This window comes from Oppia nitens, unplaced genomic scaffold, assembly GCF_028296485.1.
Source record: "Oppia nitens isolate AA-2021 unplaced genomic scaffold, nextdenovo-longstitch-racon4-pilon3 scaffold4_pilon_pilon_pilon, whole genome shotgun sequence".
Classification (NCBI taxonomy): domain Eukaryota; kingdom Metazoa; phylum Arthropoda; class Arachnida; order Sarcoptiformes; family Oppiidae; genus Oppia; species Oppia nitens.
The window spans coordinates 4,050,143-4,076,445 of NW_026533232.1; the positions used below are offsets into that span (position 1 = coordinate 4,050,143).

General features: G+C 29.6%; 2 protein-coding genes across 2 annotated transcripts; one reads left to right on the forward strand and one right to left on the reverse strand.

Moving 5' to 3' along the window:
- Positions 1-10,726: 10,726 nt before the first annotated feature.
- LOC128959512 (mucin-2-like) lies at positions 10,727-18,758 on the forward strand. Its single transcript, XM_054305478.1, has 5 exons — positions 10,727-15,912; positions 15,981-16,545; positions 16,619-17,257; positions 18,199-18,434; positions 18,510-18,758. Exons 1-5 carry the CDS (start codon positions 12,160-12,162, stop codon positions 18,690-18,692), a joined length of 5,376 nt encoding a protein of 1,791 aa, XP_054161453.1. The 5' UTR covers positions 10,727-12,159; the 3' UTR covers positions 18,693-18,758.
- A 4,076-nt stretch (positions 18,759-22,834) lies between these two features.
- LOC128960244 (corticotropin-releasing factor-binding protein-like) lies at positions 22,835-26,122 on the reverse strand. Its single transcript, XM_054306316.1, has 6 exons — positions 26,038-26,122; positions 25,229-25,597; positions 23,933-24,129; positions 23,730-23,838; positions 23,512-23,670; positions 22,835-22,860 (listed from the first exon to the last, which is right to left on the reverse strand). Coding segments are annotated over exons 1-6 (921 nt in total). The 3' UTR covers positions 22,835-22,858.
- Between the last annotated feature and the right edge of the window lie 181 nt (positions 26,123-26,303).

A 26,303-nucleotide genomic window follows, 5' to 3' on the forward strand; every position in this document is an offset into this window, starting at 1 on the left:
ACATAATAGATACACACCTTATTTGCGAAATCAAATTAAATAATACTTAATGTTTTTAATTTTCCATTTATATTTGTTTTATTATTTTTATTTGAGCTTAATTTGACTAAATATTACAGCGAAAGTTATATGTAGTAATAATAGTCTTTGTTAGATAATAGCCATACACAATACGGTTCAGGTGTTATCATATTATATAATGTCTATTAATAAATTGAAAGCATTTTATAAATTGTCTCAAATAAAAGCGGAAACATTTTATATTATATAATATGACGAGAATGTCGTTGAGTGGTTTGACATTAAATTATAATTATAATTATTACATTACGGTTTATTTTAAAGCCTTATATATGAAGGTATGTTTGTGTTAATATAACCCACTCATGCAATATATTTGCCATTTAATTCGTGGAGATTATTTAAATTTAACTTAATTTACATTTATTATTCATAACCATTTTTATATATTCTTATATATAATATATACTTAAATATACTGTTATATTAAATTTAAATTAAATTTTTGCTTAATTTAAAGATTTAACAAACATTTAGTTAAATAAGTCGTGATATTTAGTGCCTTTGGGTATATTTGGCAAATATGCTATTTATTAATAACATTAAAATTATTATATTATTAAAATTATTATAACATAAAGAATTTTATTTTAAAAGCTTACAAATTTATTTTTCTATGTTTTTAATGAAATACTATTTGTTGCATTCAATTGATGTATAGTACAGTATATTATATAACACATTTTTATATTATTTTTTAAATTAAGGAAATATTAATTACTTGCATTAAATTTTAAATTAGTTTAACTATAATATTATATATAATATTGTTTATATTGAGTAAAAATATTGTTAAAATATTTATATATAAATTATTTTTAATTACCTTTAACATAAATCAATATAAAATACATTTAGTTTATAAATAGATATAATATTTAAATAAATATTGTGGCAATAATATTAAGAATAGCCATAAAAATTCTTTTATTAATATGATTGTACTGTCAATTAAATCAAATCAAATCAAATAGTATATTACATAAGCTCTGGGCTAACAATTATGATGTGCTTCCGGGGAAGGAGTGGAGAGATATATTACATTATAGTTATTATAAAATGATGCTTAAGTAACCATATTTTGTAAAAATACTAAATATGATTTTGATGCTTAATTTTGATGCTTAAAACTATACATTTATATATATAGTTCACAATATTATCTGTTATATATTATTATATATTGATATTAACTTTATATATATATATTTGCTATTTAAAGGTCAGAATGAATTATAGATTTATTACATGATTTGAATTACATATTAACTATTAATGGCATAAAAATTAATTGAATAATAAATTGGATAACAAAGATTGGATTGAAACTTGAAATATAAAAATACAACAATTTATAACATATTTTTATTAAACTATATATATATATATATATATATTAATCATTAAATTTATTTACTTATAAATAGAAATTGTTTATATAAACGAGTACTAAATAAATTACAGCATTATTTAAAATTACTCTATCAAATCGTAGTTGAATTAATTGTGTGACACTCACTATAAATACTATATTTTAATACTACCGGAGAAATACTAACAGTGTATTAAAATAATAAAATAACATTTTAATGTTTTTCATAACGTGCAATGTTTCAATTATAAATAATTTGCATTGTATTTAAATTAATGTTTTATTTGTTTAAGTTTGTGTATATTTAAAATGGATAGTTTTATGAATGATCTTATATTTCACTACCTGTTTAGTTATACATGTATTTCATATAAGATTATATAATATAAATGCAGTCATATATGTACTCCACAATCGGATTGGTTTTATAGTAGACTAACAGTGAATTTATTTATAGAAGCAAAAGAAATAATTTGATAAAAACCAAAAATACTACAAAACAAGAAATATTGCTCAAAATATATACGGCATATAAATAACTAAATAAATAAATTACAAAATATTAAGCAAAGCAAAGCCAACGGGAATGAAAAACTAATGAGAGATCAAAATCATTTTGTTTTATAATTAAATGCGGATTTGAATGAGGATTTAAATGCAAGTCTCAAAAAACAAGTTTTACTGCAAACAAAACTACGGCCGCTTAATGTTATATACAGTATATATATTATAGTAAATTGTTGTGTAATTTAAGCACAATTTTGTGTATTTCAGGCAAAAACAATTTATCTCTCAATTCTTCTTTATAAATGTTTTGCACTCTTGGTTTGTGTAAAAAAATAAATTTCTGAACTAATATTTAATAAAATAAAAAATGATTTTTTCATATGAGATATATTCAAAATGTGTTTCGTATTAAATAAAAAACTCATTAAATGGTATTTAGGATAACTTCTCTCCGTAAGTCTTTCCCCCACAAACTAACTAAACCGTTAGGGTTTCAGTTAATGGTAACGAATGTTGACTTTTCGAGAGCCGGTTTGATAGCAAATACCTGTAATAATATTTTAACAAAGTATAGGAAAAAAGTATGACAACAACAACAACAACAATAACAACACTACACTATAAACTTATGTAAAGTATTACTCTTTTATAACTCATTATTATTAAAATTTCAAAGTGGGCTAAATTGAAATGCATTTTGAAAAATTCCAAAACAATAGTAAGCAAATTAAATCTATAGACGTTTTCAAATGTATATAAAGTTTTATATTAAATCAGTACATAAACTGGCAATTCTCGTAACAAATCAATTTTGGGCTAAAACTTCAAAATGAGTTACTTTTTCTTTGCATTTCAATCTATGTATTACTAACACAATCGTTAAGTTTGTCCTCGATTTTAATTATTCCTTCTCTCAATAATTTATATATATATTTATCGCAATTCCTTAACTTTAATATCAAAATTATTTTTATAAAGTAAAACATGTTTTTTTTTTATTATAATGAAGTATATCGTGTATATAGTAGTCCTTGACTTAAAATGAAACAAATCTCTCACTCAATACACCCAATCTTTCTATCAATAATTATAAACTCATTGAATATAATGTTACCAAAAATGTGATTATTTTTTAAAGTTAATATTTAGAATTGCATTTTATATTTAATTTCGCTTTTTTGAGGGACGCCTTTTATTATTCATATAAAATATAAATTATAACTAAAATTATGAGCCACTTATATATTATATCTCTTTTTAAAACTTATGTTTCTTCATTAAAATATAAAATTACATATTTAGTTATATTTATAATATTTTTTAAATATAAAAACTATAAAAATATAATTTTTTGTGAACTCATGTATAAAGTAGTGGCAGTGACTCGCAAATGACAATCATATCAATAATAAATGATAATATTGTCTCTTCATGTGTAAATCAAAAAAAGTTAATTATGTTTAATAAAGCATTAACTAATAATAATGATCAAAAATTGATATTTTTTACAAATGTATTACTACCTAATATGATAACATAAATTTGGGACAAATTATTATTTACGGCCAAAAATAAATAACCAGAATTTCTAAATACACTTAACATTACAGTATATCTATAAATATTTTTAAAATGTGTGTATAATTTTATTTTTATTTATTGTCAAAATTGTTTTGTAAATAAACTTATTTTAAAAGACAGTCGATTATAGTTTTATTATAATTTTTCTTAAATACAACTCCACCCAAAAATAATATAATCAAATCAATTAATATGAATATATGTATGAATGAGTCAATCATTATTTAAAGATATGTTGTTATAATACTATTGAATATTTGGTAAAAAAAGTAACAAAATAGTAACACAAACCCCAATTTATATCCACTTTTTTACATTACTGACAAAATCTTTCACATAACAAAAATACTAAATATTGAATTTCTAACTATAATTGCTAACATTATTTCAAAAATAAGTGTCAATTTGAAATTAACCAAGCTTATATATCAAGTGGGGCTAAAAATATTAGTCAAATCAATTATCATATATTATTAATAGAGCCCAATGCCATCAATTGTATTAACACTACCACATCTACTACAACCTCTACTACCAAATCCACTCCATTGCTTGATATGGAGGCTATTCTTCAAGGAATAGCTCCAGTTTATAGTCATTCAAAAGTGGATCAAAACAATGAGAGACAGACTATTAGCGATGAGTCCATTAAAATAAAGCCAAAGACAACAATATTTGGTTTTATTGACTTTACGACGACTATAAATAACAGAGAAGTAGTGTTTATGCCGACCACTAAACACTTGAAACAAAGCGGACAAACACTTGTCTTAAAACCAGAATTGAATTCAAAGCTAAACTTTAAGACAAAAGATTTTATTTTCTCAACTGTTTTATTATCTTCAAAATCAATGCAAACTGAAAGCTCGAAAACAACAACTGATGACATAAGACCTACAAAAAGCCTATCACTGCCTAAATCTGTGTTAATCTCAAATTTATTTAATAATAATAGACAACAAAATACAAAAGCAGAACAACAATTGCAAACCATTACTGCTGTCTATAATAGCAAACAAAGTCAAAGTCAAAGTCAAACACAACTTTTTTCCAAAATTGTAGACAAAAATATAGACAAAGATTTAGACAAATCTTCACATAAAATACAAGTAAGTTCTATACTTGAGAATAGGATCAGTACCTCAATTGATATGATTGAACCATCTATGAGGTCAACCAAATCTCAATATAGCGATCTTCCGACTGGACTATTGAGTACAATCACAGGAACTCATGAATTAGACGGTTCAGTGACTGAATACACTACTTCTGTTGTCGGCACTTATATTAGGGGTACTTATGCTCACATATTACAGAGCACTTCCAGTATTTACCCAAAGCCTACTAGTGTTTGGCAATATATTCAACCAACAAATGATGTCTTTTCGAAACAGTTGGACAAAGAAAATAATGAAGACATAGAGATACCACTGTTAGTAGTATTAGATGAACCAAAATCAATATCAATAACACCCACTCAAGTCATTACTATTACCAGTGACTTTATATTGCCTACAATTTCATCTAATATAGATTCTCAATTAAGTAGTAGTTATAGCCATAACATTAATATTGAACCGACTTTAAGTGATACTAATTACGAAAACAATGTCCAAACGCCAACCCTCGACCTAAAGATGAGGACTTATTTCACGAGATTTACTTATTTTAAAACTCTTGTCAAAGACGGACAAACACAAGTTAACAGTCATATCGAGACCTCAACTAATTTAGTCTTAGAAAAGGAAAGCCAAGAGAGTCCAGAGCCTACCAAACCTGTGACAACATATTATACTACATATACATACTTTACAACTTATAAAAGAGATGAAACAGAGTTTGTCAAAAGCAGAGAAGAAATTGTTACTAATATTATGGATAATTTAGAGGACAGTCAGTTATCTATAGAAATGAATATTAAACCCATAATTAGTAAAACTGTGTCAATAGATTCAATAGATTCATCAGTCAGTCATTTAACAACTAATACCTATTATAGAGACAACACTAATAACATTGAGACTAATATTAATTCAATTACAAGTAATTCAAATTTTAATAATGAATTAAAGCCCACAATGACTAAGGAGTTAGAGTCGGATATGACTACATTAACATACTTTACCACTCATTTCAGAGATGGTAAGCCTAATATTAAAAGTAGAAAAGTAGTCGTAAGCAAAACATTAGATGCAAATGCAATGCCAGTGAATGAGGTGCCGGAACAGGTATTACATAAGCCAAGTGATAATCATAAGGCTCTCAACTCAATGATCACGAATACAACTCCATTGGATGGGTCCCTAATAAGCAGTATTCAAATGGCAGACCTGTTATCTGGTATAGCGGTTCCGATAACACACTACACGACATTTACATACTTTACCACATTCTTTGCCGACCAAAGCACTCGTATAATATCTAATACACAAATAGTATCTAATGTTAAAACAGGAACTATTAATTTGGGTCTCAAGACTTCATTGACTACTAGTACTACTAAACCTGCAATCAGCACAACAACTGACGATTTGATGCCAATTACAAGTCATTCTCATTTCGATCAATTGATAGCTGCCGGCGCTGAAAATAGGCCAATAGTTATTACACCAATTACTAGACTCACCACTACTACTTACTTTACAACTCTTCTAATACCAGGACAACACTCCACTGTTATCAGTAGTACACGAGTTTTGTCTGACGTATATATCCCAACAAATACACAAACAGCACCAACAGCACCGGTACCTATATATGATTACCGACATTTACATCACCTACATCTCGATCCATCAATGACTGAAACACATGAGGCAACAGCCATTCATTCAACAATCAATGATAGAATTTTTGCTACCGAAGCGCTTCCATATAGAGATTACACTACTGATACAGTTTATAAAACTTATACTTATATCACAACTAGATTTCCAAACGGTCTTCCCGTAGTTGAAACCAGTTATGAAACATTTACCGATTTTTTAACCAAACAAATAACTGTAACCAATGAACAAAATACATCCAAAAGTAATCTATTTTTAATAGAAGATCCCGACACTCATTCAATACACGGCCGAACAACTATCACACTATTGCCGACACGATTCCCAAACGGAACGACAGTTATTGCTGACAATACAGAAGTCTTTACTAATCGACTATCAAATGCTGACATTTCGCCAATAACTCCGTCTAGAGTTAGAAAGCCTATTGTAGTGACCAGAACTCGGGTATTGGGTAGCGGTAGTCAACCAGTTATCTCTGGTACGAGACGACCAGTAGTTATTATCAGAAAAAGACCGGAACAAGAGGAGCCCAAACATATACCGGTGCATAGTTTAGATCATTTTATTAGCGAACATACAGATAGAGAAGAAAGGGATGGTATTGCACCTCATATACGAATAGTGCCACCAAAAGAACCATCGATTAGTCATTATCACGAATTTTCGTCTGCAGATGATATCGGAAGACGGTTCCCAAAGATAACTCCAACTCCCGTCACTTTTTATACCACATATACATACTTTACTACTGAATTAGTGAACGGAAGACCAGTAGTTAAAAGTAGTGAACAACTTTATAGTACTGTTATAAGGGATAAAGTATTGCCGACCCGTACTATACCTGTAGACAATGTGAGACATAAAAGAAGTGTTGTTTTAGATAAAAATAATGAAACAAATGAGGACTCAATTGATTCTAAACAAGACATTGAAATCAATAACATTGAAAAAGACAAACATTTTATACAACCGACTGACTCTTACAGTGATTTAAATAAATTAAGAGATAATAGTAAAACAAAGTCACTGATTGATTCTATGTCTACTCAAGAGTTAATAATTGACGAACAAATGAAAACTAAGACAATTAATGTAAATAAGAGCACAGATAGTGAAACAATTGGTATAATTTCAAAAAATATAGAAATTAAAAGATTGCAAACAATAATTACAGAAATTTATGGCACTTTAATAAATGGATTTTACGCTCAGTTTGCTGTCACCCGAACCCTCTCTCAAGCAAATCCTATTGAAAATAATATGAGAACAAAACCAATTGATTCATTGCTACCAAATTTAATCAGTAATAATATGACACCCATTCCTATATATGACAGCTCTATATCGGGTATATCAAACATATCGGCTCAACAAACCATTATAAAGACAACTCCTTCCTCTACAAAACAAAACTTATTAATGAGTTCAGACCTTAATTGGATGTCAATTGTTGATTTGAATCAAAATAATACTAATAATAATAATATGAACACTGTTTTGGCCTCAATTGAACCATCAATTGAATCTATAGAGTATCGATCAAAGATATCAGAGACAAGTACTCCAGTTATATCATCCATTGTTGAGGAAACGGGATTATTATCATCGACTGATGAAACACAAGTAAATGATGATAAGACAACTGTAATTATAAGGCAAATCTATGGTACGTATATTAATGGCATTTATGCCCATTTGGCCAAAACAAGAACACAACTTCTGACTAATCCCTCATCTTTGACCACTTCTTCAACCACTTCATTCAAAACTATTTCTTCTAATAATACAATTCTGTCTTCCACTCAAACTAACCCAATACTGGAACCAACGGTTGTGGTCTCTACTAATAATAACGATGTGATTAACCAAAACCAAAGCACTGCTGTCTTAAAAAGCCTACACAACGACAACCAAAATATCATTGCAATGAATACTACAAATAATATGAATATCACTGATAACGGTATAACCCGTACATTGAGTACACAAATTAATAACAATAAAACAACTGTTTTCACGACTGATATCCAAATGACTACAATTAACGGCACACCGGCTCATATCGGACTCGTCAGCTCAACAGTGATTGAGCCGTGGACTCCATTGCCAGGTCTGGCATCTGTAACAACCACTACTGAAGTCAACGACAATACAATTACATTATATACAACTGAATTCTATACAACAGAGATCAACGGATTTATAGCACATTATTCAAGAAGTACTTCCAATATTATGACATCTATTACAAGCACTTCTGATATAATACAGGATTTGATCCCTGAAAAAACCAAAACTATTAGACCATTCATTCATTTTCCAACTCCCGTTCGCTTTTTATTTTCATCAAAACCAATGTCAACATCAACTCCTGTCTCAATCGTTATTACAACTTCTACAATAAGTCCAGAATTGTCTTCAACTGATTTTCCATTTAATAACATACCCGACAATCACTATAATGACAACTATGGAAGTGATGAATACTATGACGAAACCTCTGAACGAGTAGAACACACACCCAGAAGTCGACCGATTCGGGAGAAAGACTCGCAACCATTGATTGAATATGAATATGAAGATATAGAACCCACACAACCAATAGTAGAACCACCAAAACCACAAACAATCAGAACTATTCCATATCGGGGAACAGTTAGACCAACGGTACAAAACCGACCCACTTTAAGAAACGTACCACTCTCTAGACAGGCTAATACATACACCCCTAGACGAGTTCCCGGCGCTTTCGGGCAGAGAGTTGGTTCACAATCATCTCAACAATCACCTCCGTTACCAATATTACCAGATTATCCTTTAGAATATCCTATAAGAGAAATCGACCCACAAGTGCCACAAAGAGGTACAGGTGTTACACGACAGAGAAGACCAGTTACCAGAACAGAATCAATTGCTAACACTCGAGCTTATAATGATTGGCGACAATCGCTACCTGAATATCAAACAGTTGACAGAGAAAATAAAGATGAAATTACTAACTATTATAATAATAGACAACAAGAGGACCAACAAAATAATAGATTCAATGATCAAAACTTAAACCAAAATATGAGAAGACAACAAACAATACAAAACAATAATAACAATCGTCTTAACACAAGACGACGACAACCGCAAACCACAACTACACCGACTCCAAGAACTCATCCAATTTTGCCAAATAGAGGTCAAGTGAGACTAAATAAGAAATATAGTGGTCGGTCGCGATTCAATGGTCACACACCAACTCAAGTCGTAAATAGCTATTCAGATGAATCGACAACACGTTATAGAAATGACAATTATGGGGATCAAAGAAGACGTAATCAACAAAAAGCAAGAAATATTCCGAAAACAACTCTTTTAATTCTTAATAATCCGAATCCTTCACAATATTCACAACAAGATTATTATTCTTCGACAAGCAATACAATAGTGACTCCAACTTTACCTAAAGTTCCCGTTACGGTCACATCAATTGTCACTACTGTTAAAACAATACCTATATTTCACGGTTTTAAGACTTCTTACGCTACTTTGACAACAACAACACTGAACTCAAGTGTGATTCAAACAGATCAATACGAAACAAGTGTTAATTCAATTGATGGCATCACTAAAACAATATTCACTCAAAGCCGAGACCTAATAGAGCCAACAAAAATGACTGAAGTGTTGATAACTACTTCAGTACTTTATGAGACTAAACTAATACCCCGTAAGATAGGGTTCAGTACACGAACACAGACTTTAGTAGACACGAAGACATTGACATTGTTAGTGACATCAGTGCTGACAGTCGCGCGGCCCGCGTCACTCGTGCTGCCGGTGCCGGCATTAGGTTTATCCTATTCGCTTTTCACTTCTACTTTCATAACCACCCAAACCTTGACCACTACTACTGTAGTCTCACTTTCAGTAAGAGATGAGACTATTCTAAGTACTCTTACACTGACTTCATTAACTGAGTCAACAATAACTACGACCCAAACCATACCTGTGCCGGTAACACAAGCCGTTTCATTTCCCGTTCCGCAACCCATTACAACTTTGCTAACTCTAACTCTGACTGGTGATGGCGGGGATATAACACAATTGGTAACTGCTGTCACTGTTCCGGTTCAGCCGGTGTTTCACACAAAAGTTGAAAGGGATGTAAAGGCAACCCAAAGTCCCAGTGCTCTAATACAGCAATCACTGGGTCCTAGTTTTAACTCATTCAAGACTTTTGACACTTTTGAGCACATTTCCGTCTCATTCAAAACTGTTGATCAAATGTACCCAACTTATGATCCCTTATTTGTTTCAACTATTTTTAAAGGTCCAGAAACTGAGATCTATGAGGCGAGTGCTTCTCTGGTTCACAAACAACATAAAGACATCTCAGACGACAAAAATATAAATTACAATCAAAAGAATAAAAATATTTTTAAAGACAATAAATATGAGACAACTTTCAAAAAGAGAAAACTTCAACAATTCGCAGGAAATGACAATAATTTTGGTTATCCTTTTAGAGCCATTGACTACTCGACAGTTAATTTGAGGCCACAATCTGTTAGTCTTCATGTGGACCAAAATCAACCGATTCCTGATTTTATTGGATTTGATAGTCCAAGATTTCAAGCACAACCACAACTACTGTCACAATCCATTCCTCAGCCACCAATTCAAAGAACTCCGACTTCAAGAGCGCCTTCATTTCAACGAATTCGTATTAATAAACCACATTCAGTGTCATCTTCTTCAATAGCAACTCCACCCACTCTTCCATTTGGATCACCCAATGATCCGCAAGAACTTAGGTTTCACCGAGTTATTGGTTTAGATAGACTTCCAGAAAGTTATGATACGACACCATTAAGAACTACATCTCAGGGCAGTTTCAGAAGAGTTCCTGTATTTAACAATCAGATCCAATCTCTTTCACCTTTAAGACCACCAATTATAGAGCCAACTGTTACTGATGTTTACGCCACATCTCTTCTTTTGTCTCCAACATTTGCCCCAACATTTGGACCACCAATAGTAACAGTTGCACCAATTATTGAAGAAGAAAGACCACAGTTTAGAAGAGTAAGACCTATACAAACACAGCCACAAGTGGTGCCTAATGCCAGAAGGATTAAGCCAAAGGTTAAAGTATCGTCGAGACGACCTACTTCTACACCATTGCCCACGTCTATTGAGGTCAGTTCTGTTGACATACCTTTCTTACCCATAAGCGATGTCATTGACATTCCAAGAAGAGGTCCCGTTACTAGAAAACCTGTTCTCGAAAACGATGGCACGCCATCACTACCTCTTATAACGTCATCGAGAGTTAGATTTACAACTCCAGTATCAATAAGAGAAACGACAACAGATACTCCTCGTCGAGTCGTTAGAATAAGACGACCAAACAATACACAAAACAATAAGAAAAGAGTGATTTTGCCTAAAAATCCTCAGTCTCTAAGTGAGTCCGAACTGCAGGCACGCGGACCCGTTCCCGCTCGCGATGACGAGCCATCCAAGAATAATGCTGTCGATAGCGACGAATTTTCTAACTTTGGGACACGTCTTGTAGAGAATGGAGATAAACCCAATGAAATCCATACCCCAACCCTTCCATTAACTTATTACACAACTTTTACTTACTTAACAACTGTAGTTAGAGGTCAACACACCGCTCATCTAACCCGAGAATCGATAACATCTACTGTTGCCACCGAAGCTTTGGATAAAACAATAGTTGATTTGATCCAAAATAACAATGGAATCGTTAAACCAACAAAAGTGGTTGATTTAGGTACTAAAACTAAAGGTGTGACCACTACTATAGTAAACATGGTTTCAAAAATTTCTGTATATAACGATGACTTGTTTAAAGTGATTCATTCAACTAAACCTCTTTCAATTGCCACCACAATCACCGACAGTTCCCAACAACACAATAGTATTATTCAAAACAGTATAACTTCTCAAGTTATTAGACCCACTTCTGTTGTCAAACAGATTTTTAATACAAAATCTATCGAAACTCCTTATAAAGTGTCAGAATTGGATACAAAGCCTAAGAAAGAGATAACAAGTTATACATATTTTTATACATTATATGACAAATTAAGTACCAAATATAGCACGCGATCAGAGGAGGTGACATCAGAAGTGGCTCCCAATGCTATTTCATCGTATAAATTGGACTCAACTATTAACTCAAATGGTTTACTAAGTATTGGATCGGGTGCTGAAACAGTTCACTTGGGATCACGAGAATTGGCGGGACTCACAACTGAAGTCAATTTGGCTCTCAATTCTTATATTAAATTCCATGATATAAACAATGCTTTTGTCGAACCGTTTTCCACAAGAATAGCGGAACTCTCGAGTCAAGTATTACCGGCGGTCATAGAATCGGTCGCAACAAATACTATCGAAAGTTCATTTACGACGGAATCCAATCAAATGTCTGGCCTCTCCACGCCTACCATTCCTCTGGAAACACAAATAGGACTTCATTCAAGTATTACTCGAAAACCACTTAAACTGATGAGCTCTGCTGTTGTGATAAGAGATCCAAATATGAGATCTAAATTGGATCCATTTGCCAGACCCGGAGTTCGTGTTAGAGTTAAACCATTTACAGACACCAAATCGGAAACAACTTCTTCAACAATTGAAGAAATTGTTAAATCGAGTGAAACAGAAGTTTTGCCGACAGAAGTTGTTTCGACTTCATTTATCAGTTCATCTGAAGACATAACACCAGACCTAACGCCTACTAAAAAGAAAATTGCGGTTACATTGAGACGACCATTCGGGGGAATCAGTCGACTGGCATCTCGTAAATCACAACGAGTTTCTGTGTCGACTAAACCTCGATTTGTTGTCGTCACCAGAACCGGACCAATTCCTTCAGTGCAATCAACTGCAAGAGTTAAAATCAGTAGTCGTGTATTCAAATCTCCTTCAGTAAGTCTCGAAGTGACGCCAACGCCATCGGTTGAAGTCATTGAACCGACGACTACTTTCAACGAGAAAGAAGATACACTCGTTAAGGATGTGACAACAATTCCAGTTGTTTATGGTTTGGACACAAGTTATACATCAGTTACACTTACATCAACTATCTCTCAACCAACTACTCCACTACCTTCACAAATGACTGTATACGAGACAACAACACATACGGTTCCCTTTACTGTTGGTGATCGTACCATCTATACAACTGTCGAAGAGACCAACTCAAGAGTGATCTCTCAAACTTTGGGAAGTGTCGATCCATCGGACGCCGCGCGCGCCAATAGATTCACTAAAATATCTAATGGTGTCACTCTTATTGTTGGCGATAATATTAACCGAACTCAAACACAAACAACTCTTCAGCCAACATTAGTTACCGGAGCTCAGGTTCATATGAAAGATGGCATCAAACCTGATATCAAACAAACATCTGATTTGAAATCATTAGGTTTGGTAACTCTATTTGACACAAGAACTCTGTTCACGACATTTACATATTTCACGACTTTCTATACGGACGACACATCTATAATATCCAGTTCTGAACAAACGGTCTCTAATATAGTGACCATTCCTTATACACATATCGTTGACTCCATAACACCGACGACAGTCTTGGAAACATCTGAACGGCTGAGAACTCAAACCGTTTACTCGACTTATACTTATTATGCGACACTTTTCAATGGAAGCACTTCGACAATCACTCCATTAGAAGAAGTTAAGACCGAATACTTAACATTTAAAGAACCGATTACTGTGACAAAGACTGTCTCTCCGATGACCACAGAACAGACATCACTCATCACAAGAACCTATTTCACTACATATACCAATTTGGTGACCTTCTTCCAGGGTAACAAACCGGTAACATCGACTCTTGAGGAAACTGTTAGTAGTGAAGTGGTCTACACTGTACCTAATCTGGACAGTTCTTCCACAAGCAGTGTGTCCTCAATAATTAAAGTAACGCCAGCACTGGAAGCACCTGTTTTGCGAACCCGAAGCACATACACTACACTAACTCATTACATAACATTGTTTAGCGGAAGTCAAACCATACTTTCATCGATTGAAGAAATCAGTCCAACAGTGGTCACTGAAATTGCTGGACAAACTCAGACTTCAACCATTGATATCTTACCAAATATTCAGTTCACACATCCGTCACAAAGTGCCTCAAAAGCATCAAAGGATTTGTTTTCTGCTTTGGTTCCCACTGTTAGCACTCATTATACAACTCATACGTATTTTACAACTTTGTTTAGTGGAACCACTTCTTCTATAATTAGTCGCGAAGAGACATCTTCATCATTAGTCACACTATTTGTTTCACCATCAGGTGCTTCAAGTACTTCAGTTTCATCTACAAAATCTTTTGATTTATTAGAGACAGATTTGAATAAGAGAAGTAAAACAGAGTACTTAATTGAAGCAACACCTGTGATAACAGTTCCCGAAAAGATCATCGAAACGACTATCGATGAAGAAAAACTCAAATCAATTCAACCGTCACTTAGAATAGAGAGCAGTAGTTATGAGGTATTTGACTCCAGTATAATATCAAAGGTATTTGAAGATCTTAAGAGTTCTGAGGGATTAAGTGACGAACAAATATCATCAGTTGTGGCTGAAGCGGGAGCGTCGACCACAATCATTGATGGATCTACTATTGTCTTCTTCACTAACTTTATACTACCCTCAACTGTCAACGAAAACATTATGGTATCAACTGATGCTAACAATATAGCTAAGGGTCCGGCAGGCGATTTGGTCAGTTCGCTGCTTAACAATGGAGACATGTCTTTACTTAACAGTTTACTGGCCTCTCGAATATCATCTGTGAGAAGTACAATATCACCGATTTATATAACACCACAATTGACATTAGATGCGGAACAACAAATGACTGCAATCAAACCGGGAGCAGTCATTGAATTAAGTGACTTATTAGACGGTGCAAATCTGGCCGGAAATATAGGAGAAGCTATTAAAGATATCGTACATATTCTGGCAAAGGCACCAAAAGGAAAGAATGGCACACAAGATGTCGACCGAATTAGTCCATCCAAAGAACTGCCGCCAAGAGAAGGAGCAGGAGTTAGCCTTTCACAAGAACCGGTATATATTCCATTGGGTGTAATCAACAAACAAAATGTTGACCAAACTATCGATAAAATGTTAAAACAAAACTCTAATAATCAAAGAGTTCAAATCATTCCCTCAAAATCTGTTGAAATTCAAGTGTCGACCACTTCATCCATTGTGCCACTAGTAGTGATGGATAACATTCCCATTGAAGGCTCGTTAGAACCAAATAAAAAGGTACTACAAGTGGTAACAGATCATCAAAAACCAACTCCACTGTTGTCTTCAAAGGTCGTTAAAACAACGAACCCATCGAAGACAGCAACCAGTAGAGTGTCTTCAGGAGCCACCACTATATTCTTTACAGACTCGACACCTAATTTTGCACAAATGCCGACATTTATAGATTCAAACACTCCGATAGAGTCGACTAAATATGTGACGAGCGTTGAGAGCACAACACGAACCCTAACTTTAACAACAACTAAGGTTTGAATTTTTAAGTCAAATGTTAGACTAAGTTATTATTAATTATTATTATATAATCCTTATTACAGGTGTATTATACTCGTGACTCTCCACTAACTATAACGTCAGTGTTGACCACAACAATCCCTCCGCGAACTTTTGTTTCAACAATTATTGGTTCGCGAACTATATTAGGAACGGCAGGCGAAACACAAACCGAATCAGTTATTCCAACTCAAGTAACTAAAGCTAACTTTGTTGTGTCCACCAAATCGGCAACTGATCCAAAGCCAACAGTACAAAGACCCACAAGAAAACCAGGTCAGGGAACGTTCAGAGCACCGACACGACAACCAGAAACACCTAAACCATTCAAGACATCAGCCCCAAGACCACGAGTACCTTATAAGCCGCCGCCACCACCTTCACAGCCGCCAATTCTTAGTGGTGTTAGTGAGAGTCCATATGTTCCTAATAAAAGACCGACATCTGCACCGATACCCAAAACTACTAGACCTAGCATTTTAGACATCGATCAATGCAAACCAGGCTGTAATGCAGCCAATAAAGAAATTTGCAAAGAAATTGATGGCAAATATAGATGTGATTGCAGACAGGGATTCATCAGAAAAGATGGTGACATCATATGTCAGGGTATCACTTATTTTCGTTTATTATGTAAACCAAAGTCTAAATGATTTTAAACAATTGTTTTTCTATTAAACAGAACTTCAGAACTATGTGGTCGTCGTTCGTGTCATGAAAGTCGGCGAATCAGAGGTCACCTGGTTTTCAGAGTTTTCTAATAACAATTCCAATGAATATAAAAGTTTAGCAAAAATGGCCAAAAAACAAGTGGATTCGGCATATATGACCACTGATGATGTCAAAGAAAATTATGTCGGAGCAGATGTTCTCGGCATTGATAAAGTTGCCGACGGAGGAAATGGAGTCTTAGTTAATCTTACAGTTCATTTAACCAAAAGACACAATTTAGATGAAGATTTACTTCGAGAGAAACTAATTAAGAAATTAGAAGAAAAATCTGAAGTCTTACCGAATCCCGAATTTATATCAGCAGATGTCGAGGATGTCATTGATTTTGATGAATGTAGTTCTGATCAATACAATGATTGCGCCCCATCTGCACGTTGTATTAATGAACCCGGAAGCTATCGGTGCGAGTGTATGAATGGCTACCCAGACCTCGACATTTCACTGCCCGGAAGGGTCTGCGCCTCAGAGATCAAAGGATGTGAGTTCTGTCACGGAAGGGGTGACTGTATTCGTGATGAGTCGGGACAAAGCAATACTTGTCGATGCAATCGCATGTATTTAGGCAGAAGATGTCAAATCAATGGCCTCCGTATGTCTCATCTCTTTAATTCATTAATTCATTAATTATTTATATTTTTAGATATATTATTAATATTTGCAATCATTAACAGCATTTTAATGAACAATTAAATCAATCGTTAGTTCAACACTGCTTAACATTAGTAATTATAATATTATAAACAATAGATTTAATTTTATATTTTATTGATATTATTAATTCTACAGTTTAGTTGTTATTTTATTAATTTAATTAGTTAGGGTTTGATTTTAATATTAAATATATTAATAACAGTTTTTCAAGTTTTAAGTAAATTACTACCCAAACAATATGATTTTATTACTGTATAATTGATTGATTGACAACTGATATGGAAACTAATAATTATTATTATTATTAAGTCATTTATGCAGTCAAATAGAGTTTCCTTTAACTTATCATAAAAATGATGTTAAAAAGTCATGCCTGTGACTAATCTTTTAAAATATTATTACAATAATGTCATATAATTATTATATAAAAAACATTTTCATATAATTTAATACAATGTTAGTCATAATTATAATCAATAACATTGTGTTTAAAGTTATATTTAAAGTAATATAATGAATAAACAGGAAGATATAACTAAATTCTTGAAAAATCAGTCAAATTTTGTGCTCACATTTCATGACATTTTTAAAAACAAATAAAATACAATATATTTATTATACTAATTATATAACTATCTGTATATTGTATTTTACAATTACAAATTACAACAAAAACAAAACTAAGTTTATTAGAAAATTTGAAATTATTTTATATATTATACTGTATAATGTATTCAACTATATTTGTATTTTATCTTTTTATACTTTTATAGATATATACCTTTTATTACATGTTTATTATATAAAATTAGTGTAGATTTGATGGTAAACATTATAGTGTATAAAACTAATGAAATATATTTGATTTTGAAAATATAGTGTTGGCTATTGTGTTACCGATCGCCGCAATATTATGTATAGTATCGATATGTTGTATAGTATATTGTTGTCGCAAATGGAGGAAACGCACAATTTCTAAGGGTTTCAGAAACCTGTCATCATTTGGTCCGACAGTAATCGGCGGTACTTTAGACCGAAAGGCAATGTTGGAGACATCCAGTGAAAGTAGTGACCATTTAAGGTCTCACGTTTACGACGGACCTGCTATGCTTCCCGTAAATATTTATTATGTTTTTATAATAATTGTTTGTATTATTAATTGATTGATTTGTTTATCAAAATACCTAAAGAATGATCCGAACGGAACAGATTCGCAAAGAAGACGTGAAAGTGAGCCGAGTTTGGACCGTAGTATGGGTTCAATGGGCGGTCCGTATAACAGTTTGCCGCCGCAAATAGTCATACCCCGTGCGCGCCATTCCTCTCAACAGGTAAACTATGCCATACATCGCGGACAAGTGTATATGTGGTGATTACTGTTCCCAATCAATACATTGTTACCACTTGTGGCCAATCAATAATTATTTGCTCAGACATCGCATCTGTATATAACATGTTATTATTAATTAATTAATTCCTTGTAATTTCATTGAGCTTTTATTTTAATGTTTGGCCCTAAATGGTCGGTCCTAAAGAATGCCGACTCCTTAGTGCCACCTAAGCCGCAGTAATGCAGCGCTTATTAAATAAGTTTTGTAATCAAATCCTTGTTATTCATTAAATAAAATGTTTAATTTGTCTGTTATTCTGGTGTTGGCTGTCTTTAATAGTTTTTTATATCAAATAATATCAACATATCAATTGTCACGGGTTGTCATAATTGTTGATAACTTGGGGTTTTTGGTCACATATATATCGGAAATGAAATTGAACTAAAATTTTTGATGGTTTTATAAACAATAATAAATAGTAATAAATAATTATAGAGATAACATATAGAGACAATTGTTTGTAAAATTAACAGAAATGATAAAAACAAAACAATCAATGAGTTAATTGCTGTTATGAATTATAGGGGTTGATGTATGCAACAGAAAATCATCATTCAATCAATTATTCATTTGTTGACAATTCAGACCTACAAAGAGCTCATATACTCGATAGGTATTCATTTGATAATAAAAACAGAATTAATGATATGAATACCTCAACCAAACTGTCCAACAAATATAAGAATAAATACGAAAAAACAAGTGATTTAAGAGGAGATGACGATAACAAAAGCGCGGTATAAACCTCTGTATAATCACTTTGATTGACATATTCTTAACAAAAAAATATCATATATTATACAGAATTCAATTAAGTCATCGTCGGTAGTAAGTCGTCGTCTTCGTAATCATAACAATGAAAACCCACGACATGTTTATGACAAGTATGACTGGGACTGGAAGTCAACACAAAAACAAAGACATTATGACTATCATAACCGACCCAAAAGTGAATCAAATTTACTAAGGTTTGCATTTTTATATGATTATTCAATTTAATTAAAATTACTTAAATAAGTATTCATTTTTTTATTTTTCAATAAAAATATATTACTTAGAAACCAATATAAAAAATTAATTAAGTTAGTATTTACTTATTTAACAAATTTATTTATAGATAATTGAATATTTAACTAACTATTTATAAAATAAATTTTTGTATAGTACTATATAATTTGCTTAATATTTATGTAAAAATACAAATATATTAAATGATATAATTAAATTTTAAAAGGTTTGCAAAAATAATTAAAGTAAAAAGACAACATTTCTTTAATTAATTTGTTTGTTAAGATAAAACTATTAAGTGGTTATAACTTTACCTCTTACTAATAATTAAGATACTTTTAAAGTATAAATAATATATTTTTTGTTTCACTTTAGAAATGTGAATAATTAAATATATATTATAATAAAAAACATAATCAAAAATGTATATCTAAAAAGATTAAAATTATTTTAATTTTTTAAAGATAATATAACTTTGATATTTATGATGTCTCTTAAAATTAATTATTTATAATATAATGAAATATATGTTATAATTTTGACTGCACTTTTATAAGCTTTATATATATATTAAAAATAAAATATTTCTTAAACAAAAATAACAAAATAAAATATATTGTTTTCCAAAGCAATTCCCTAATTATAAATATGAAATACTTTAACAAATATTTTTGAAATATGTACGGTAAATTAATTGTAAGATTTTATTTAAAATATTAAAACCTATATATTTACATATATATTATATGATTGACATAAATATATCATTTTTATTAAAAATTATTTAATTTATTAAATAAGATTAAAAATAAAAATTCCAACGAAATATAATTCCAAAGTTTTACATTATAAATCTGTACAATCTTTAAATTATATTTATTTGAAACATATATATATATATATATATATATTATTGAAAATGTAGGAATTTTATTATTTATGAAAAAATTTAATTTTATAAAAAAGACTTTTCTATTTATAACAAAACATATTTTGTGTTTTATGGCAACAATTTTTAAAATAAATCTAAATTTATATATACTATAATATAATGAAAAACATTTTTGAATTAACTAATCTATTATTAATAATGTTTTTTATAATTTATCTACTATATTAAATATTTATATAATTATATATAAAATAGTATATAACATTATAATTAATAATAAATACAAATAGAAATCTATATATATATATATATATATATATATATATATATATATATATATATTATATATAGAAATATTAAAATATAATTTGTATAATAAATTGATTGATATATAAATATATTTGATATATAGAAAGTCAGAATCAGAAGCGGTTCTCGCATTTAAAGAGATGGAGTGCTGTTCGCCTACACATGTGTTGAGTACAGGGCTTACAACTGACTCAATCAATAATGTAAATCATATTTAACGGAATTGTTTTTTTACTTTTTTTTAAAAAAAATAAATTCAAATAATTTTACTTAAATTAAAGGAAAGATTACTATTTGAAGAATTGGATGCTTCTGAAGGAGTCGACTGTGACATCACTGGTAGACAACGATTTAAAAATGACTTATTCTCACTAAACTCAACCGTCACCACAAGTCATCACAACTATAGGCCAAATAATAAGGATTTCCACAAATTATTCTTTTAAAATATCAAATTACCTATTGATGCCAATATTTTTACATTTATAATATGATATAATTGATTATAAGTAACAATATAATACAATGATAAAAATTAATTTATTTTAATATATTCAATTATATAGATGCTATTACACAATGAAAATAATTTTAACAGTATTTAATCATTAGTTTTATTTTCATTATACTGACATATTATATAACAAAATAATATAAAATGTAATTTTATATATAACTTTAGCTCAATTTTAGGACAAACTTATTAATACAATATAAGTTTTATATTAAAGTTTTAAAATAATTTTATAATTTTGTTTATACAGTTTTAATTATTATAGATATCATGTTATACTGGTTGGGAATATTGACAACCCAAACTAATATTGTTAATTTAATATTATTATTAATATTGTTGTTGTTGTATTTTATTCAATTTTATGTTTAAAAAATTGTTGTTATTTGAAAACCCAAATATTTATATAAAATATGTATACAAAAGGTTAAGGCAATGGTGACAACGAGGCAAAGGCTTCCTTATTTGTGTGCCATAAATATAAATGTTTAGTAAATGTTAAAAAATTTAAATTATTAGAAAAATTTTATTTACTTTACAAATAAAAATGACTTTAAAATATATTGATATATATTTATCTCAGAAATAGAGAAAAATTCCGATTGGAGTATACATTCATCAAAAAACAACACATCTTTTAGTTTATGTGATGCGTTGAGAATAACAAGCAATACATATCGGTATGTGATATATATGTTTGAAAAAGATTTACTTTCTTCAGATAAGACTGTTTTAAGTTATCTTAAGTATAAAAATATAAGAAATTCCAGGACATAGAGTAATGGCAACATTGGGTCTCATATTTTTGTCATCAATGAACAGTTGGCGCCAGAGATTAGTTTTTTTGCTAATATTCCCCTTCAATACTTGTTTTAAACCAACTTTGCTTTCATTTGCATTATATTTTAAATGGTTATTAACAAGACTTACTGTAAAACTATATTTCACAATTACTATCAATAAAATATAATCTACATTTAAAAACCAAGTTTAAAAAACAACTTGAATTAGTGTTAAATAATATTTTTATTTTCATATATTTATATATAATATGACAAATATTTTTACAAACTTTCAAGAATTACAAACAAAAAGCAATTTATATAAATAAAAATGAGTTATAATATTCTAAAAGTTTTTATAACATAATATATCAACAAATAATTATATAATTAATATATACTAAATATATCAAAGAATGAATATTTAAAACAAAATAAATAAATAAAGGAATGTATAATATCCTTAAAAATGTATTATTTCTACTCATTTAATATTTATATTTTAGACATAAATTCCAGTCCAATATTTCAATAAAATGATTGATACGATTGAATTGATTTTCGATAATTTTAATATCAGAAGATATTTAAATATTATGTAATTTCATGTTTAAAATTGTCACTTAAGCATCTGATGTCATATTTCTGTAAATAAAATTTTTAAAAAGATTATTTTAAATTTAAAAGGAAACCATTTGTCAAAAAATATTTTAAAATTTGTGAATTAGTTTTATTGGGCGCCCGACGTCTAGTGCGCGCGGGTGGCACTCGCCTCACGTTAGGCTCAGACTTAAGTGTGTCTTAACATACAATATACTTAAATAAATAATATTACAAAACTATCAATCATTATTGATAATTATATTATTTTTATATATTTATTTTTTTAGATTATAAACAAAACTTTCTTCTTTATCTATTTATAATTTTTTCAATTATTTTAAATAATTATCAAAATAAAAAACAGTATTTATTAACTTTTATGATTTATTATTTTTTCAGTATAATATTATTTATTATATAATATTAATAATACTGTATTTTTTATTTGAACTCATATCAATTTGCTTATAGTTTTAGTTATATATTAAATTTGTGATCACTTTAAAAAGTTATTTATTTATTTTTATGTTTACCTAAGTTTTGATGTTTTATTAAAATTTTGTTCAAAAATAAATGCTTTTTAAGTATTTGCAATTATAGATACTATATTATGTTATGAATTATTTTTATTAATTATATTATTAAAATAATTTATATGTATTAATGTAAATAATTTGATTATATAATACATACAATTGATTGCAATTGATTCTAACATTTGTGGACAGAGAAGTGTTGGAGAGTCGATGTCAAGTAAGAGATCAAATGCAAGGGTGACTGAGTTGTCATGAGTTCCGGTAGACACCAATCGGACAGCAGTGTTACCACACGCCACCTCTATCTTGTGTTTGTCTGTTATCATCAAAATTACAATTTAATAAATATTATACAAATTAATGAATAAATATTACTTGGAATAGAATCAGTTCCACAAAAGTCTTCAGCGACAGCCATTAAATGAGGATCGAGTCCATCGCCTCCTAGTATTTCCACATAATCTCGTTGTCCCCTCTCTTTACACTATAATTAATCAATTTATTTATATAGTTGTAGACATAAACAATATATAGTATTAGTAATTAATGATGTTTATAGAAATAGTAATAATAATTACTTTTTTGATAAGTCCGGTCTCCACTTCCAACATTTGTGGTGCCATTAAATCATCAGTACGTGTGCTTTGAGAGCCAACATTGAGTGCAAGTATACGAAAGCTTTCGGGAAATATGATGGAAATGGTGCAATTGATGGACTGACCATAATTTCGTAGTGTATATACTCCCTGAGGATTTTGTAGGACTGTGTTGCACGCTATCATCAATTTAATACAATTAAATATAGTTAACGCATTTTAACCATTAATAAATGATAAACAATTTGAAATAACATTATTATTTGTCGTAGTTTTTATTATTAATAGATTCATAATATATATTAAATTTAAACATTATATTTAATTAATGTTAATGAATATACTTATTGATAATATAATTATTATGTGTATAATATAATTATTCTATTTGTAACTTTATATTAGATATATTTTTTAAACTAATAGAACATTTGATAATATTTAAAATAATCAAAACAAACTATTGATATAAACTTAAATAATAAATATTTTTATATATTTCTTAAAATAGTATTATAAATGCTCTAATTAAATAAAATTATATCTATATTATATAAAATTAAACAATATAATCAATAACACTAATCTGGTAATAATAAAAATAAATACATTTAACATAAATATACTAAAACATAGTATTAAAAGTAAGTTCATTTATGAAGGCGTTAAAAAAGTGGTACTTTTCAAGCTTATAGACTGTATTTTGCGGTCAAAACCATTGAAATATAATATTTTGAAAAACTCTTTTTAGTGATAAAAATGAATAATATTTGTAATGTCTTTATATAAAAATAGAGACTAAAAGTTATTCAACTTTGACTTTATTTCTTTTAAGTTCTGATTCTGTGAATAATTGTTTGACAAAAAAAGTTTACAATTATTGAGTTAATCTCATTCACGATAATCAGTGTCTTTAATGTCTTTATTATTGTCATTACATAATAAAGTATTTGAATAAATAAAGTATTTAATATATTTGTGATCTGAAATTTAGTATAATTATTAATTCTACTCAATTGACAGCTATTGCTAATTTGAGAAATATTAAAATTGTGTTTACATAATGGTATTGTGTAGTACAAAGTGTGTACTTTTATGATAAAATCTTTTATCATTGAAATCTTGCTATAATTATAGAGATTAGTAAAATAAAAGTTAAGATAAGAGTATTACAAAGTTTTACATTATTAGTGACTATTTATTTGTTAAATGCATTACACAATAGAATATTAGATGTATTGATAAATGAAAAAATCAACAAAAAGTATTAAGACATACGTTTAGGGTTTCGCACAAATTTGACCCGAACTGTGAATCCCTGTCCCCGAACGGGAACCCGAAACTCAATTAAACCCACGTTTTGTGATGTCCTGAATGACTTCCATGGCTTATGTAATCCACAGTATTCTTGATATCTCTGATTCCTAGGAATCAAATGATCTTCAGTTCCGGGAAAGAACTGTCCATTTAGTTCCCATCCGTCAACAACACTGAGTAGACCTCCATTAGCACAGCTGACATCAAACTCTTCAAACTCAAACTCAACCAAATAATCGGGATCTGAGATGACATATAATCCGCAAATATTTCGATAGCCCTCTGATTGAAACCTATATGTGTCCTCTTCTGACTTCACGTAAACACATTCTATACACAAAACAATATATTAAAATTATTATTAAATTAATTCAATTTAATAATATAATAATATGTAATATGTATAACATATAATTATATATTTTATATACAAAATAAAAATATTTTAGATCTATGTTTTTTATTTAAATATTTTTAATGTGCAATTGGATAAATCTATGTAAAATCTATTTATAAGTAGTTAAACATTTAAACTAGAAAATATTTGTTTAATGACTATTTGATATCAATATATGATAATATAATCACAATATTTAATTTCAATGACAATTAGAATATTTCAATAAATAATTAAAAATTAAATGAAATGATAATTTTTAAATTTTAATCTTATACAACGAAATTAAAAACTTAAAACTATTTTTATATAAATTACACTTAAATTAGATATTTAGAATTTTAAGTAGGTTTTTAAATAACAAAATTATCACCTGAATTGTGATGCAATGAAATACCGTTATATGAATTTATTAATGTTGAAAAAAATGTCAATAAATTTAAAATCTGATGAAACATTGTTTTCATATCATATAAATAATTAATTTTAAATAATTTTATATTTATGTCACTATTTAATTCTTAGACTTAACATTAATTAATGTTTTATTATAATGTCATCTTATTCTATATAAGTTCAAACAAATCAATTATAACTCAACATTTAATTATATATTGATTGAAAACAAAATCACAAAAC